Raw genomic sequence first — 16,714 nt, 5'->3', positions numbered from 1 at the left:
TCAACAGAGACAGCGGCGGTCGCTCTTGGTCACCTCCTCCGAGGAGTGGACCACGTTGGGGACGAAGCCGCTCTTGACGCCCTCCCAGCCCTCCTGGATGGTGATGTCTCCGGAGCGCACCAGGGCGAAGATGTCTCTGGTCAGCTCGGTGAAGGCGTGCTCCACGTTGATGGCGTCGCGGGCCGACGTCTCCACGTAGCGCATCCCGTACGCCCCGGCCAGCTTCTCTGCCTCCTGCCGGGTTACCTGCGAGATCAAACGACATGAGATGAAACTTGAAGCAAAGGAGAAAGAGGTTCCCTTGGGCGTCCCCCGGGTAGTGTAGCGGTAGATTGCCTGCCTACCAACGCGAGGGTCGCAGGTTCGCACACCCCCGCGTTACCTCCGGGCTTGGTCGGGCGTCCATACAGGCACGAATGGCTGTGCCCTGCAGGTGGGAAGCCGGATTAAGGGTATGTGTCCTGGTCGCTGCACTGGCTGCACTGAAGCTCGCCACTGTCGGGTGAAAAGAAGCGGATGGCAACTGCACATGTATCGGAGGAAGCATGGTGCTAGTCTATGGCTCTCCCCAAATCGGCAGAGGGGGTGGGGCAGCGACCAGGCAGCAGGGGGAATTGGCCAAAGTACAATAGACCCTTCTCACGGGGGCCATTTTGTGTCGAAAAGGCAGGGTAAACACAGGTGCAAGAGAAACAATTTTCAACTTCCATGATTGGAATGTGGAAACCCTCATTAGTGTTTTGCTCGCACCTGTATTTATTCTGCCTTTTCGACACAAAATGGCCCCCGTGAAAAGGGTCTATTGGGGAGAAAAATGGGGGGGGGGGGGGAGATCAGAAAAAAAAGGAATTGGAAAAACGTGACACATTTCTGTGCTGATGTTGACAGGGAGCTCATCATTTCCCCAATGATTGACTGGAGCAATTTTGTGCTCAGAGGAGATAATGTCAGCTTGTTCTTGTGCTCAGAGGAGATAATGTCAGCTTGTTCTCTAGCATCTCAGAGGAGATAATGTCAGCTTGTTCACTAGCATCTCAGAGGAGATAATGTCAGCTTGTTCACTAGCATCTCAGAGGAGATAATGTCAGCTTGTTCTCTAGCATCTCAGAGGAGATAATGTCAGCTTGTTCACTAGCATCTCAGAGGAGATAATGTCAGCTTGTTCACTAGCATCTCAGAGGAGATAATGTCAGCTTGTTCTCTAGCATCTCAGAGGAGATAATGTCAGCTTGTTCTCTAGCATCTCAGAGGAGATAATGTCAGCTTGTTGTTGTGCTCAGAGGAGATAATGTCAGCTTGTTCTTGTGCTCAGAGGAGATAATGTCAGCTTGTTCTTGTGCTCAGAGGAGATAATGTCAGCTTGTTCTTGTGCTCAGAGGAGATAATGTCAGCTTGTTCTTGTGCTCAGAGGAGATAATGTCAGCTTGTTCTTGTGCTCAGAGGAGATAATGTCAGCTTGTTCTTGTGCTCAGAGGAGATAATGTCAGCTTGTTCTTGTGCTCAGAGGAGATAATGTCAGCTTGTTCTCTAGCATCTCGAAATTATAGAGACAATGCTCACTCCGATTTGACAGTGATCATCATCTAACAACAACATCAATCATACTGAGTATAGTGTTGCTGGTTTAGATCAGAGTCAGGTGGCTAAGATGCAAAAGTGTTTCTTCTGATATTGGGCCTATACGTTTAAACAAATTCCTGATTCATTATTGTGGAATGAGTGTGTAGACACACTCTTAAGCAGAGCATTTTGCAGTGTCATCTTGCTTTCTGTCCACCAACTGCTGTGTCAGCATGAATCACATGATCAGGACTTACTTCTTCAGATCTAAATGTGGACAGAGGACTATTTTAAATACTACAGACTCGTCTAATATATCAAGTGTCAATAACGTAGCATTTAAAATAGCAAACACATTTACCCCCGACATGACCTTTAACACAATTTATCGAAAACACTTATTCACATTCACTTTGACATGACGGTTCCCACCTGACGCTGTGCTTCCAGGTCACACTTGTGGCCGACCAATAGGAAGACGATGCTGTGGGGCTGGACGTGGCTGCGAGCCTCCTCCAGCCAATCGTGGACGTTCTGGAAGGAGCGGCGATTGGTGATGTCGAACAGGAGAAGCCCGCCCACAGAGTTACGGTAGTAAGCCCTGGTGATGGACCTGGAGAGGACGTGAAACGCAGGGAAAGATGGTGGTCAGAGTCAGAACCCCTTCATTTCTCAAGTAAAAATACATATACAGGACAGGAATTTTTGCTAAAAGCCAGCAAAGCAAAAGTCCAGTCTAGTCGCCAGAATAAAACATTGGCATTAGAAGTTTCTGCAATCCACCTAAACATAGAATATTAACGGGGGGTATGGTGGTGCAGTGGTAAGTGCTGTCGCCTCACAGCTAGAAGGTCCTGGGTTCGATTCCCACCTGGGACGCTGTGGGCGCTGGAGTTGTGACCCCCCCCATATCTTCAGTGCCTACTTCCCAGGTGGGCTATCTCGTCGAAAGGGCCTTTCTGTGTGGAGTTTGCATGTTCTCCCCGTACCCCCCAGGGGGTTCCTCCGTACATAACCCCCCACTAAAAACATGCAGAAGATCGTCATCCGACCAGTGACGACAACATCTGACGTTGGTCCAATGATGGTCCAATGAAGGTCCCCGGGCGCTGGAAAGAAATAGCGACCACTGCTCCTGGCCTGTCCCCTGGAGGAAAGGACAAGCCTGGATGGGTCAAATGCAGAGGACATATTTCACCGGCCACCGTCAGCATGAGTGTGTGTTGTGGCCGCATGCATGTGTTGTAGTGTGTTCGTGTGACAATAAAGACGGGCTGCCGTCTGAAATCGTGTTTAACGTGTCTGAATCAAAAATACGTTGCATATCAACATTTCTAGATACGTGTAATGAACGTTATTCGCTAACCCCGGACAGCGTCATATTGTTGACATACCGTCCGTACCGTTTCTTTTCCATTACAAAATAGCGATGGTGATGACAGCAATAAAAACCCCAGAGTTGTTGTTTGTATGCTGCCGTTAATGCCTGTAATAAATAAACAAAAGGAAAAACGAGGTGAACAGACTTTGCTGTGAGGAGGTGTCAGAAAGTTTCACCTGTCTCTCCCAACTATCCACACATCTCCTGTGCTGCTGACGTATCCTCAGTCTCGCTCCCTTCACGTCTGTGGACGGTAGAGATAGAAACAAACCACGGGGACTTTATTGCTGTCATTACTACAGCCATGCCTAACGCAGGTCACCATCCGAACACAATTGGAACGATACAGGTAACGCTAACGGCGGCTAGCTTCCTATAAACGCTGCTCTCACATAGGCTGTCACTTAAGAGCTGCAGCGCTATGTCGACAACATGGCGGCGGTGGGCGTGCCCCTTACGTGAGTGACGTCAATCGAATAAGGTCTATAGAGTCTGCTATTGAAATAGTGCGGCGGCCATTAAGGGCGTTGTGGTCAGGGTGGATGGAGGGCTTAAACACTTGCCTTTCACACCGGAGAGCCGTGTTCGCAACCCAGCATGTACAAAGTCACATTTAACGTTTCTGTTATTTAAGCCTAACCCGAACCATAACCCTAATCTTAACCATGTTGTTTTACTTGCCTAAACATGTTTTGGTTGCGTTTAACATGGGAAAGGTGGTGAGTTTTTCAAATTAACCGCCGTTTTGTTTCAAATTTACGTTGAGATTCTACTATCTATGGTTTGCAGGAATGTCAAATGCCAACATTTAGTTTATGTTGATTGTACGTATCCCAGGATTCAAAAACGTAAAATGCCGATGGTCTGTTCTGCCAATTGGGCTGAAAAGCCCACACGCCGAGTTCAAGGCGTCTAATGAGAGAGAAACAGGCAGAAAGTGAGAGAGTGCAGATTTAGAAAGAGAAGGTTGCTTAGTGATGCATGGGGCAAGGAGGAGTGATGCCGTCAGGGAAAAAGTGGAAGGCGGAAGTGAAGAAGGTGATAGAGAGATGACAGACGAGGTGTGAAAGAGGGGAGCAGGCGGAAGAGAAGAAGGTGTCAGGAGCTGAGACGTCATGAACAAATGAGACGGAGAGAGAGAAGCAGAGAGAGAGAAGCAGAGAGAGAGAAGCAGAGAGAGAAGCAGAGAGAGAGAAGCAGAGAGAGAGAAGCAGAGAGAGAAGCAGAGACTGAGAAGCAGAGAGAGAGAAGCAGAGAGAGAGAAGCAGAGAGAGAAGCAGAGAGAGAGAAGCAGAGAGAGAGAAGCAGAGAGAGAAGCAGAGAGAGAGAAGCAGAGAGAGAAGCAGAGAGAGAGAAGCAGAGAGAGAGAAGCAGAGAGAAAGAGCAGATACTGCGACCACGATTATTTATTTTGTTTCAGTGATTTAAATAGCAAAAATGTTGATGATGATTCATGGATGTTTAACCCTAGATAGGCAATTGTTGCTTAAAATGCGTAGATCAAAATGGTATGAACATTTTATTTGGATAGTCCGCCTAGAGAGAGTACATTTGTAACATTTCAACAGCTCATTAGTTGACATTAGTTGACGCTTAACGTTCCACACACCTGCACCTAGAGCCATATGCAGGGATGCTCATGAATGGTCACATAATACTCTATAGAGCGTCTGTTGAACATCTGTTACAGTTGAATTATTGAATGTCAACTAATAAGCTGAAATGTTACAAATACTCTGTAGACTCTGTAGGCGGACTATCCTAATAGTATTAGCCTGGGTAAACCCATCCCCCACGTGACCTGCTCTCAGACCTGTTCTCAGTCACTACTCAGTGACTGGGAACTGAGAGAGCAGGTCACGTGGTGGCTGGGTTTACCTAGGCTATAATAGTATTACCGACAAGATAACTTCACAGAGAATATGAACCACTCAAAACAACAGAGTCCAAAGATCATAGGATATAAATGGCACTAGCAAAATGTCCTTATCACTGACCGCTTCACAATTTGTTCCAAAGGAAAAGTCTGACTTATTTTTTTTTAAATACAGCTTTGGTAGACAGTTCTTTAATTGACTTGATTTTTACAGCACTTTTGCAGCATTTCAGAAACATAAATATAACGAGAGGGAAAATCACAGGCTGAGTTGGTGACAGAAACGTGAAAGTGGAAGAGGGGGGAGGAGACAGTAAAGCTGCCTTCACACATGAGAAGCCATCTTCTCTTCTAAGGTCAAAGTTGAAACGATTTGAACTTTGACCCCAGTGCACGCTGGCAAATTCGAGCGGTACGCGACGCTAAGGGTAGCGCTGCCAGGAAACAATGGCACAGCAGAGCTGCTGTACCCACGGATCATGTGTGGGGGGGGGGGCTTTAGGGAGAAGTATAGGTGGCAAAAACTCAGCGCCAGCGAGTGACTCACTTGATTCCACACACACACACACACACACACACACACACACACACACACACACACACACACACACACACACACAAACACACATATTTATGGAAGGAAGGATGACCACACAGATGAAACGACACTGAGATCTGTGGCATCGGTAGGAGGAGGAGGGGAGGAAGATGAGGTCTGTGTGGAGGTTTTTACCATAGACTGTTAAAAATAATGGACGTAGCCACCCGTGACGTAACCCATGGTTTGTGGACTCCTGTTTTGAAGTCTTGAGTTTGAGCCATTTTGACTGTCGCCATCTTGGTTTTTTGGAGCCAGAAGTGACCATATTTGGACAAGAGTGTGGAACGGGGGAGGAGGTGACGCCTAACTGACAGCTTAGTGGCTAGCCACATAGCCGCTAGCTACCTGTCACTCAAAGCGGCCACGCCAATTATAGATCACTTTAAAAGTAATCATCTCGAAGGTTTCCGTTTCGTTCTCTTTGTCGACACCTATGGCGATGAGCGGTAATTGCAGGTGAGATCCAAACAGCGTTGCATAATGTGACATTAGTCAGTTTGTTTCGGGCCGTAGTAACCACCCGCAATGCTCACAGAGACCGGGGAAAAAGCAGCATGTTATCCTACTTCACACAAGAGTTGTCGGGAACCTACAGTAACGAGAAGAGTGAGTCTATTGAGTTAGCTCCGCCCACCCTGTGAACCTACAGTAACGAGAATAGTGAGTCTATTGAGTTAGCTCCACCCACCCTGTGAACCTACAGTAACCTACAGAGTGAGTCTATTGTGTTAGCTCCGCCCACCCTGTGAACCTACAGTAACCTACAGACTGAGTCTATTGTGTTAGCTCCGCCCACCCTGTGAACCTACAGTAACCTACAGAGTGAGTCTATTGTGTTAGCTCCCCCCACCCTGTGAACCTCCAGTAACGAGAATAGTGAGTCTATTGAGTTAGCTCCGCCCACCCTGTGAACCTACAATAACGAGAATAGTGAGTCTATTGTGTTAGCTCCGCCCACCCTGTGAACCTACAGTAACCTACAGAGTGAGTCTGTTGTGTTAGCTCCGCCCACCCTGTGAACCTACAGTAACCTACAGACTGAGTCTATTGTGTTAGCTCCGCCCACCCTGTGAACCTCCAGTAACGAGAATAGTGAGTCTATTGTGTTAGCTCCGCCCACCCTGTGAACCTACAGTAACCTACAGAGTGAGTCTGTTGTGTTAGCTCCGCCCACCCTGTGAACCTACAGTAACCTACAGAGTGAGTGTATTGTGTTAGCTCCGCCCACCCTGTGAACCTACAGTATCCTACAGAGTGAGTCTATTGTGTTAGCTCCGCCCACCCTGTGTCACCACAGACACCAAGTTCATAAATGCTGCAATACTGAAAATGCAAAGGCTTCCATCAATGAGCCATAGGCTCAATCACCATTGTGTTAACTCAGTCTGCGATAGATAGTTTAAGTTTAAGTTTAAGTTTAAGTTTAAGTTATCCTTTATTTATCCCCTTGGGGAAATTCAGCCTCTGCATTTGACCCATCCTCTACTAGGAACCTTCCTAGAACTAGGAGCAGTGGGCAGCCACTGTGCAGCGCCCGGGGACCAACTCCAGTTATTTTGCCAGTACCTTGGTCAGGGGCACCGACAGGAGTATTAACCCTAACATACATGTCTTTCTTGATGGTGGGAGGAAACCGGAGCACCCGGAGAAAACCCACACGGACACGGGGAGAACATGCAAACTCCACACAGAAAGGACCTGGGACGGACCGGGGTTCGAACCCGGGACCTTCTTGCTGTGAGGCAACAGTGTTAACCACTGAGCTACCGTGCCGGCCGATAGTGACTTAAGAGACATTCTTTCAGGGGCGTTTCTAGGGAGTGGCCAGGGGTGGCACTAACATTTATTTACATGAAAATCTTATTTTTTTATTTAAATTGGTGTTATAGAAAAATTAGGGCTGTCAGCGTTAACGCGTTAATCGCGCGTTAACTCAAATTCCTATTAACGGCACAAATTTTTTTAACGCGCGATTAACGCATGCACGTTCTGTGATGTTTGAGCCTTGGTCCGCGCCGGAGTTTTGGAAATCAGGAAGCAGTAACGTTGATAGCAAGCAGAAAGAAACCTCCGTGAGCAGAAAAGGAGGAAGAAAATTGTTATAATGGCAAGTTCAGCTTAAAATTGAGAAGATGTCCCGCATTTTGGGTGAGGGAGAGCGCGTCAGCGCAATCAGACCGTTGCAGGGAGAGAGAGAGACACACACACACATGACACAGACACACAGACACACACACACACACACACACACACACACACAGACAGACGGAGAGCGGGGGGCGGAGAGAGGGAGAGACTAGAGAGAGAGGCAGACAGTGAAAAAGACGGGAGGGCGACCAGACCAGAGTCAGAGAGAGACCGAGAGAGAAAGCGAGAGGGGGAGAGAGAGCTGGCACACAGCTGCTCATGGATAGCAGGTTAATTTCACACAGAGCATCCTGAGAGATGTGTATTCCCAGTAACTAGTAGCAATAATAACAATATACCAATGGCCAAATACTTACCCATACTAATGATAATAGCTACTACCCATATTAATACAACAGTGGATCTTTGCACAAAGCTCCCATGTTTAAGGTACCTCGGTTTAAGGTAGATTTAGAACAGATAAGAAATTGTGTGATTAATTTGCGATTAATCATGATTAACTATGGACAATCATGCGATTAATCGCGATTAAATATTTTAATCGATTGACAGCCCTAATAAAAATATACTCCCCTGTACAGTTGAACGGGGTAAATTAGCTATAGAACTGTTTTTTTTGGTACCAGCCTATAAACATGTTTATTTCTGCTGTAAGGTTATGAGGATTGACTCTCTTTTGCAGCCAGCCTCAAGTGGCCATTTGAGGAACTGCAGTTTTGGCACTTCCACGTTGCCGCTAGGTTTTACACACATCCTGAATCTCTTTGCAAGAACAGGACATCAGCAAAAAAAAATCAGCCAGTGTTTCATTATGTATAGAGACAGTCCGCATGTCTGGGAACGCCCACAAAATGTTAAACGGCTGGCGCGCGAGTGGGGTAAAACCGCCGATATATCTCATGGACTGACTCACCAAAAGACGGTGCTGCGGCTCTAAACTACATGTTTGGGGGTTCTAGAGCAGAACACAAGACGTCTGCTCAGATGTGCGTTTACTGCGGTGGTTAAATCCCCGATCGTGTCTGCCTGGGCTGGGCTATCAGCTAAATTCTAACTTTGCTGAATGGATAGAACGGGGGAATGTACCCCACCCTGACCCCGCCCCCAGCAAGGCTGAGCCAGTGTCTATTGTGGGCGTTCTTAGAGCCTGTATGGGCGTTCCCTGACATGCGGACTGTCTCTATAAAATGCAAGCAAAAACTATACCTCGCCTTACAACCATGATGCCTGAACTATAAAAATATAGAAAGGGAGAACAGCTACTCTTGAAGTATACATGTTCTAAAAAAGATTCTACTTTTTTTTCCCAGAAAAAAATATTTTTGGCAGAAAACTTTATTCTCTGAGTGCCAGCCACTTTTGGAAAACGGATGCTCCCAGTGCCAGCCCTTTCAGAGCGTTTTCAGTGATTTCTCGAGGCCCACAGAATATTGTGTGATATTACTATGTAAACACCGAACACGCCCAAAGAACGATGAGACTCTATTGTATCATCAGCAAAAAAAAAATATTGAGTTTATTGATATCATTTTCCGTTCTTTAGTTATCAGCCGGAGAAGATAGGTTGTTTTTAGCAAAAACAGACATTTCAAACTAGAAGCTGAGATAATCAGCCTTTTGTGAAATGAAGCATTTCAAGCACATCACTGACTCTGAAGCTAATATTTTCTGATGTAGTGACACCTCAAAAATAATTTCCTTCAATAAAACAGCGAAAACAAAGGAATTTTATTTGGCAAAATAATATTTTTTAGCTGCAACCAGCAGCGCTGGCCCCTGCTGCGCAGACCCTACACCTTCTTGCTGGTCTTGATTTACTGCTGGTGGGCATCAGATATTCTAGCTTGTGTTTGCCAACCAATCTGTCCATCGAGCCTGCTGTCTGGGTCAGTGTTGTATGCTGCCCTGCGTGCCCCACCCCCCTCGGCTGCAAACCCCTCCTCCGTGGGTGTGTCTCTGGTGGCTCTCTGCTGCGTTTGCTCTGCACTGAAAACCCAGCTTTTTCACAGCGTTCCGCCGTTTTTGTCGCCCGCTCCCAGCGCTTCTAACTGAGAATAATAACAACTCCACAACTAATCATGTGGAGGAGCTATCGCAGCGGAGACAGAGGGGCTCAATTGTGGCAGCAGATTGGCTGCTGCAGGCACAGCTAACGTTATGCTTCATGCATATCGATGCATACCGATGCGGTTTCCGTGTCCCCACGGCTTCTTCTGTTTTTTTCCTCACCTTTCTCTAATCTGGAGAGCACTGTCGCCACCTAATGGGTCCGTAAAATATCTTTTACACATTCAACATCCCCCATACTTTCACAGGAGATGCATCAGGCTTTGATCCACGTCCCACCGTCAAAAAACGCAATTGACGACTTTAGTCGTCATTGGCACTCTACGTTACTATTTGAATTGACGACTATAGTCGTCATTGGCACTCAATGAGTTAAATACCTTTCCAAAATGGCCTGTTAAAGTCAAAATGGCAACCTCAAACCAATCGGTTCAATCTCTGGGAGGCAGGCAGCAATGAAGTGTTCGTCTCTAAAATACAAAAGATCCAATCTGTATAGGAGCTGTCATTTTCAAGTTACCTAAAATCATTTAAAAAAAGCACCACAATTAAAAGTACCACAATCTAATTTTAATAGGTACCATTTTTTCAAAGTTTATCCTGAGCAGTGGATTTTATTTAAGCAATTCTGATTCGCTGTTCGGTCTCGTGGGGGGGGCGTGTCACAGTTGCTATGGAGACAGGTGAGACCAGTCTCCTTGTGTCAAGATGATGAGTCAAGCTGTCTGTGCGACATGCGTGTGTGTGTGTGTGTGTGTGTGTGTGTGTGTGTGTGTGTGTGTGTGTGTGTGTGTGTGTGTGTGTGTGTGTGAGAATGTGTGTGAGTGAGTGAGGGTGTCCATCCATGCATACATGTGTGAATACTGTATGTGTTTTTTGCCTGTGAGCCATACATTTTTGCATTGTACCACTAAAAATTGGTTTCTTATATGGAAAAATATTGCAGTTACTTTTGCACTCTAAGCCCTTAAGCTGAACTTATAGCCCTTAGCTGAACTTATAGTCAGTGAAGAGTTGTGGGTGGGATTGAACCTGCAGCCCGCCCAGTCTATCCGTTATCTAACATATTGGGTCGCAACCCTGGTCGCAACCAGGTTCCAGGGGCTCCGCAGCAAACTGTTGAGTTGTTAAACTTCACCCTTATTCCATTTAGAATAACACAATTAGAGAATAGAATGACTGTTTTGATCATAGTTTCACTGTTATCTCTCTACCTACAATACAATGTGGATAGATAGTCATGGAGTTCTGGACAAAATCATATCTAACAGTGAAAAATATTCTCAGATTCGGGTTCGAGAGAAATGTCTCATCAAATGGAGGTCTGTGGCTGTAATGTGTAATAGATGAGGGCTCCTTTATATGAAAAACACCTGTGTTTTCAGCACATCTTTTCTTTAATGAACACACACACATAGGTCGGTTCAATCAGGAAGACTGTAATCTGCACTGTAATCAGTTGTAATCAGTTGTAATCAGTTCACTTCTTATTTTTCCACCCCTTCAAATCTGCTCACACGCTCAAAATAAGCCCGTCAACTTCCGGGATTCAACCAATAGCATAGATAGCGTCACATCACCTCGCACCCCCACACACCTCCATTGTAAGCCTATCTATCACATTGCTATTCACCCCCATTGTAAGCCAATCACATGGCCACTGTCCTCTTAAATATGCTTCTTTTTACCGCATTCAGCCTGCTCAAATCCTGTGCTGTCAGTATCACACCCTCCACCTCCCTCCCCCTCTCCACCCAGTCTTCGCAGACCCATCAGAGTCATCTGATTCTTCAGTCTGTAGAGTCTCGTCAGTCTCAGGAGAGGCATCACCATCACCACCACCAGTAGACCAGTGATACTCAACTTGCGGCCCGCGGGGCACATGCGGGGCGGGGGCCTTTTTTTTTCTTTTTTTTACAGTGCACCTGAACGCAACATGCAAGATACGAGCTGAATAAGTGTCCAAATGTCCATGTCATTGTGGCCAATACTCCCCTTCTGTTATAGCATTTCAGTCTGGAATATGGAATATCTTTCAATAATCTATGATTTCACTGCTAAATTGTCAAATACTGCCGTCTGCTTGCTACCCAGGCACTTATGTATGTACTTAACCTAACTAACTATCCGGTGTGCACAACATTGTCAGACTAAACTCCGGCTGACACCCCAAAAACCTACAATCCGCTACAGAAAAATGTATATTGTTTGTTTATTAACTGGCCTCTGGCCTTCTATCATTTCACAAAAGTGGCCCCCGGGCAAAGCAAGTTGAGTATCCTTGATCTAGACTCTACAGGGGGATATATCTGGCTGCTGCTCATGGCTGATGCAGCCCTATCTCAATATCTCCTTGTGATGTCTAAGCACCAAAGACTATTAACAATACCTCATTCTCATCATATTTTCTGTAATGCATCATTCATTTGCTATTATAAATATTATTTAATTCATTCACTGGTCTCTAGTCTCTCCTGATTTAAATTAAATATCCACCATTATAAATAAACTCCTACTCTTACAAAATGACTGGTGGCCTGAAAGTAAAAGCACATTTTGAGTTACTTTCACATTCACATTAAAACCTTCGCCAGCAAAACCGGTTTATTTTGAGAACAGGACTGGTGAATTTCAGGTTGTTTTTTCTTATATGTTTTTTAAATAACATTTGCAGTTATTCACTTGTTAGAAACACCACCCTCGTCTGCTTCTCTCCCTGTATCACCTCCATCCTCTTTTGAATAATGCCTATTTATTCTGTACAGGCAAACAAGTTATTCCTAAGTAGTACTTCGGGTTTCCAGACCTCTGGGCTAGGTGTGTTCTTTCTAGGTAAACAGATTCACCAGAAACATTTTGTCCCCTGCTGATACACACTCCAAGTGCCAAACATGTCTGTTTCTGCACTGCGCTTCCCAGAGATGACCTGTCAATCAAACTGTGTGTCCAGTACTGTGACTTCCACATACCCTACTGACCCTATAGGAAAGAGTATTGTGATACTATACCATCAATTACCACACGATCACTGTAAACTCACTGCAAACACACCAGACGCTGAAGCGCCGCGAACAGTCGTGAAGCGCGTGGAAGCGCAACCTAGTTTCCTTTCAGCGTCCTTGTTAACAGATTAGACCGTTCAGACCAGCCGCAGCACCAGTTTTGCTGTCTGGTCTTTTATTTTAATTTTTTTCTTCTTTTTTTTTTTTGCGTGAGCCACGAGCGATTGTGTGCAGCAGCCAGGCAGGAAGTCAGTACAGGTTGTGACCGGCGCGCAGCAAAACAGAGCGCGTCTAGTGTGAACGGCCATGCTCCTGCTCGAGCCTCGTGAGTCCCGAGTAGGTTGGTTCAACTCCCCAGTATTCACCTTATTCTTTGCCCATACAAGGACGCTTCTGCATGACGTCATTTTGTAATCGACTTTCCGGTTTTAGACAAAGAAGTAGATTAGAAGTAGAAGTAGATTACGCCTACCGTAGTCATTTTTAGACTTGCCAAAAAGCTGTTTTCAAGCAAAAGAACCCAAACCGTTTTAAAGTTTTTAAATTTTTCGGGTGAGAACGTAACATATACGTGACCAGTTATCAGAATAACGCCTATTTGGAAATATTTAATGAGCAGCGAGGACTGGGAGCGCTGGCTGTGCCGACACCGGTCGGACTAGCTATCTGTCAAACCCTACTGTAGGCTTACTGGCAGTGAGACAACACTGTCGACATGCTTTTGTAACTGACGTTAAATGCCGACCGGGTACAGCCATCGGCTCCTCGCAGCAGTAACGCTATGAACATGTAACCGAAGTTGGCCGCAGTGTAGCTTAATTCTGAATGTTGCCAAACTTCATTCATTATTATAGTGAGGTTTTGTTTTGAAATTGGCCGCCAACTAGCGCTGAACCGGAAGAACAAATACAATTGCGTGTAACGCGGAAGAGAGGAAAAAGTGGGCGTGGTGAATAAGGTGAATAAAGGCCCGTTAACCAGCTCCGCCAAGGGAGCTTAGCTCTCTTGGCATAGTGGTTTAGTGCGCGCGCGCTTTGGAAGCGGGAGGTCGGTGGATCGAATCCCGTTCCACCCCCGGGCAAGCCGTTAACATGGGTTGCTGCCAGTGCTGCCCACACACAGGCTACATGTGCACAGTCCCTATAGGAAATATTACAAGATATGAAACAATAGGAGATTTTAAAACATCAACAACCATGAGATTGCTATAAAATATTTCTGGGACTCAATAGTGAGATAGAATAGAATAGAATAGAATAGAATAGACAATAAAGTTCTATTCTATTGTTTTATTTTCCATTCTAACTCACTGGGATAACAATGTTGTATTCTATTCTATTCTATTCTATTCTATTTAATTCTATTTTATTATATTATATTCTAACTCACTGGACAATAATGTTCTGTTCTGTCTAATTCAACCCTCACTCTCTCTCTCTCTCTCTCTCTCTCACACGCACGCGCACGCACGCACACGCCCTCACCTGAAGCGCTCCTGTCCCGCGGTGTCCCAGATCTGCAGCTTGATCCTCTTGCCGGGCTCGATCTCCACCAGGCGGGAGAAGAAGTCCACGCCCACGGTGGGGTCTGACACCTGGGCGAAGCGGCCCTCCGTGAAGCGGCGGATCAGGCACGACTTGCCCACCGTCGAGTCGCCGATGACGATCAGCCGGAACTGATAGAGCCATATCGCCTCCATGCCTGTCTGTCTGACTGCCTGCCTGCCTCGCTGTCTGCAGGGGGTGGAGAGGAGAGGAGTGTGTGTGTGTGACAGAGAGAGAGAGAGAGAGGGAGAGATAGAGGGAGAGACAGAAAGAGATAAAGAGAGAGAGAGAGCAACAAGATGAGAACAGTCCTATTGCAAATATTCCTATAATATCACTATATTGCTTAAAACATATATTATATCTATCTATCTCCCTATAATATTCCTATAGTATATACATACTATAGATGGTGGATTTCTAGTGACCTTATGCTCGTTTATGTGTCCCCCCCCCTCTCCTATGGTATCACTCCTCAGTCCTATAGCCTTTTTATGGTAGTTTATAGTATATGGTTTTGTAATCTCCTAAGGTAGCCCATAATATTCATATAGACAATAAGGTGTCTAGTACTGTGAGAGTAAAATTATTGATTGATTGCTTATTAATTGGTTGTTGATCATTATCGACTCTGTTCCATGATACCAATTAATAAGCAATCAATCAATAATTTTACTCTCACAGTACTCATTTACTAATGAGTGTATAGTGACTTTATTCTAGTTTAAGGTATTATTTTTTATTTTTTTATTTTACATGTTATCATATGGGCTATTTCTATAGCCTGCCATTCCTAATGTATAGCGTGCCTATGGTGGTAGCCTGCTGCTATTCAATGTGCAACTTTAGTTATCTAACAATAGTTTTGGGGTATTTTGCATGGTAGCCGATCACTGTATTATTCCTATGCGTTTAATATTCATAGGGCTTAGCAAGGAGCTACTGTGGTAAAATGCAAATTGAATAGGCAGAAAGTACCCTGCTGACTCATTCATTGCTAATTAACTAACCCAGTGAAAAGGGAGAATAACAGCTTATAAAAACACATATTTGCATCCTAGGTAACTGTCCCTTTGATTAAATTACTGTAATGTAATCATGGCGCCCCTCCCTTATACACTCCACCAGGCTATAGTGGCTTCATTATAGTCACAGCATGATTCAATTAAAAGCACGTGATTAAGAAAATCAGCTTACTTGATCGCGTCAATTGATGTTTCCATAAGCCTGTTTTTGAATGATGGCCATGATGTCCCCTTTGGAACAAGGCTTATGTCCTTCCAAGTCACATGGTCTATTGATGATGTAGCATTGCATTACTGGATCTCCACTTCTGCTTTCTCCGCTTTTGCTTTTGCTATTGCTATTATAAATCTTTTTTTCTTTCTTTTTTTTTTTTTTTTTACTTCAAGGCTTCCCAGAACAGATGCATCATCTGATAGATTTGGTCATAGGGACCTTTAGCTGAGTAGATTTATGTTGTTACTTGTTAGTCATGATTTAGTAGCCTACTGTCTCTGTAGTGATATAGGATCAAACTATATGTATCTCCATATATAAAACCTCTCACTGTACCATCTTCAAATGAATGAAACGACAGGGAAATTACACTATTTCTCCTCTGGTTTGGTTCAGAACCTCCTCTACGACCCCTGGCTGGTCCTCGGACCCCAGTTTGAGAGGCTCTGCACTGATCTAAACACAGGGGCAGTTTGAGAGGCTCTGCACTGATCTAAACACAGGGGCAGTTTGAGAGGCTCTGCACTGATCTAAACACAGAGGCAGTTTGAGAGCCTCTGTACTGATCTAAACACAGGGGCAGTTTGAGAGGATCTGTACTGATCTAAACACAGGGGCAGTTTGAGAGGCTCTGCACTGATCTAAACACAGGGGCAGTTTGAGAGGCTCTGCACTGATCTAAACACAGAGGCAGTTTGAGAGCCTCTGTACTGATCTAAACATAGAGGCAGTTTGAGAGGCTCTGTACTGATCTAAACACAGGGGCAGTTTGAGAGCCTCTGAACTGATCTAAACACAGAGGCAGTTTGAGAGGCTCTGTACTGATCTAAACACAGAGGCAGTTTGAGAGCCTCTGTACTGATCTAAACACAGGGGCAGTTTGAGAGGCTCTGTACTGATCTAAACAGAGAGGCAGTTTGAGAGGCTCTGCACTGATCTAAACACAGGGGCAGTTTGAGAGGCTCTGCACTGATCTAAACACAGGGGCAGTTTGAGAGGCTCTGTACTGATCTAAACACAGAGGCAGTTTGAGAGGCTCTGTACTGATCTAAACACAGGGGCAGTTTGAGAGGCTCTGTACTGATCTAAACACAGAGGCAGTTTGAGAGGCTCCACACTGATCTAAACACAGGGGCAGTTTGAGAGCCTCTGCACTGATCTAAACACAGGGGCAGTTTGAGAGCCTCTGTACTGATCTAAACAGAGGCAGTTTGAGAGGCTCTGTACTGATCTAAACACAGAGGCAGTTTGAGAGGCTCTGCACTGATCTAAACACAGGGGCAGTTTGAGAGGCTC

The 16,714-nt window shown here is 45.3% G+C and overlaps 1 protein-coding gene across 1 annotated transcript; it reads right to left on the bottom strand.

Annotated features, from left to right (window-relative positions):
- Positions 1 to 14,334, bottom strand: LOC310779936 (ras-related protein Rab-39B; the record flags this gene model as incomplete). Its single annotated transcript, XM_083640459.1, has 3 exons — positions 1 to 246; positions 1,993 to 2,173; positions 14,120 to 14,334. The coding sequence occupies 3 exons, from the start codon at positions 14,332 to 14,334 to the stop codon at positions 1 to 3; spliced, it is 642 nt and encodes a 213-aa protein (XP_083496585.1).
- Between the last annotated feature and the right edge of the window lie 2,380 nt (positions 14,335 to 16,714).

This window comes from Poromitra crassiceps, assembly GCF_964638095.1.
Source record: "Poromitra crassiceps genome assembly, chromosome: 7".
Taxonomy (NCBI): Eukaryota; Metazoa; Chordata; class Actinopteri; order Beryciformes; family Melamphaidae; genus Poromitra; species Poromitra crassiceps.
Note: the sequence above shows the minus strand (reverse complement) of the source record. Positions and strands in the feature narration are given on the sequence as shown.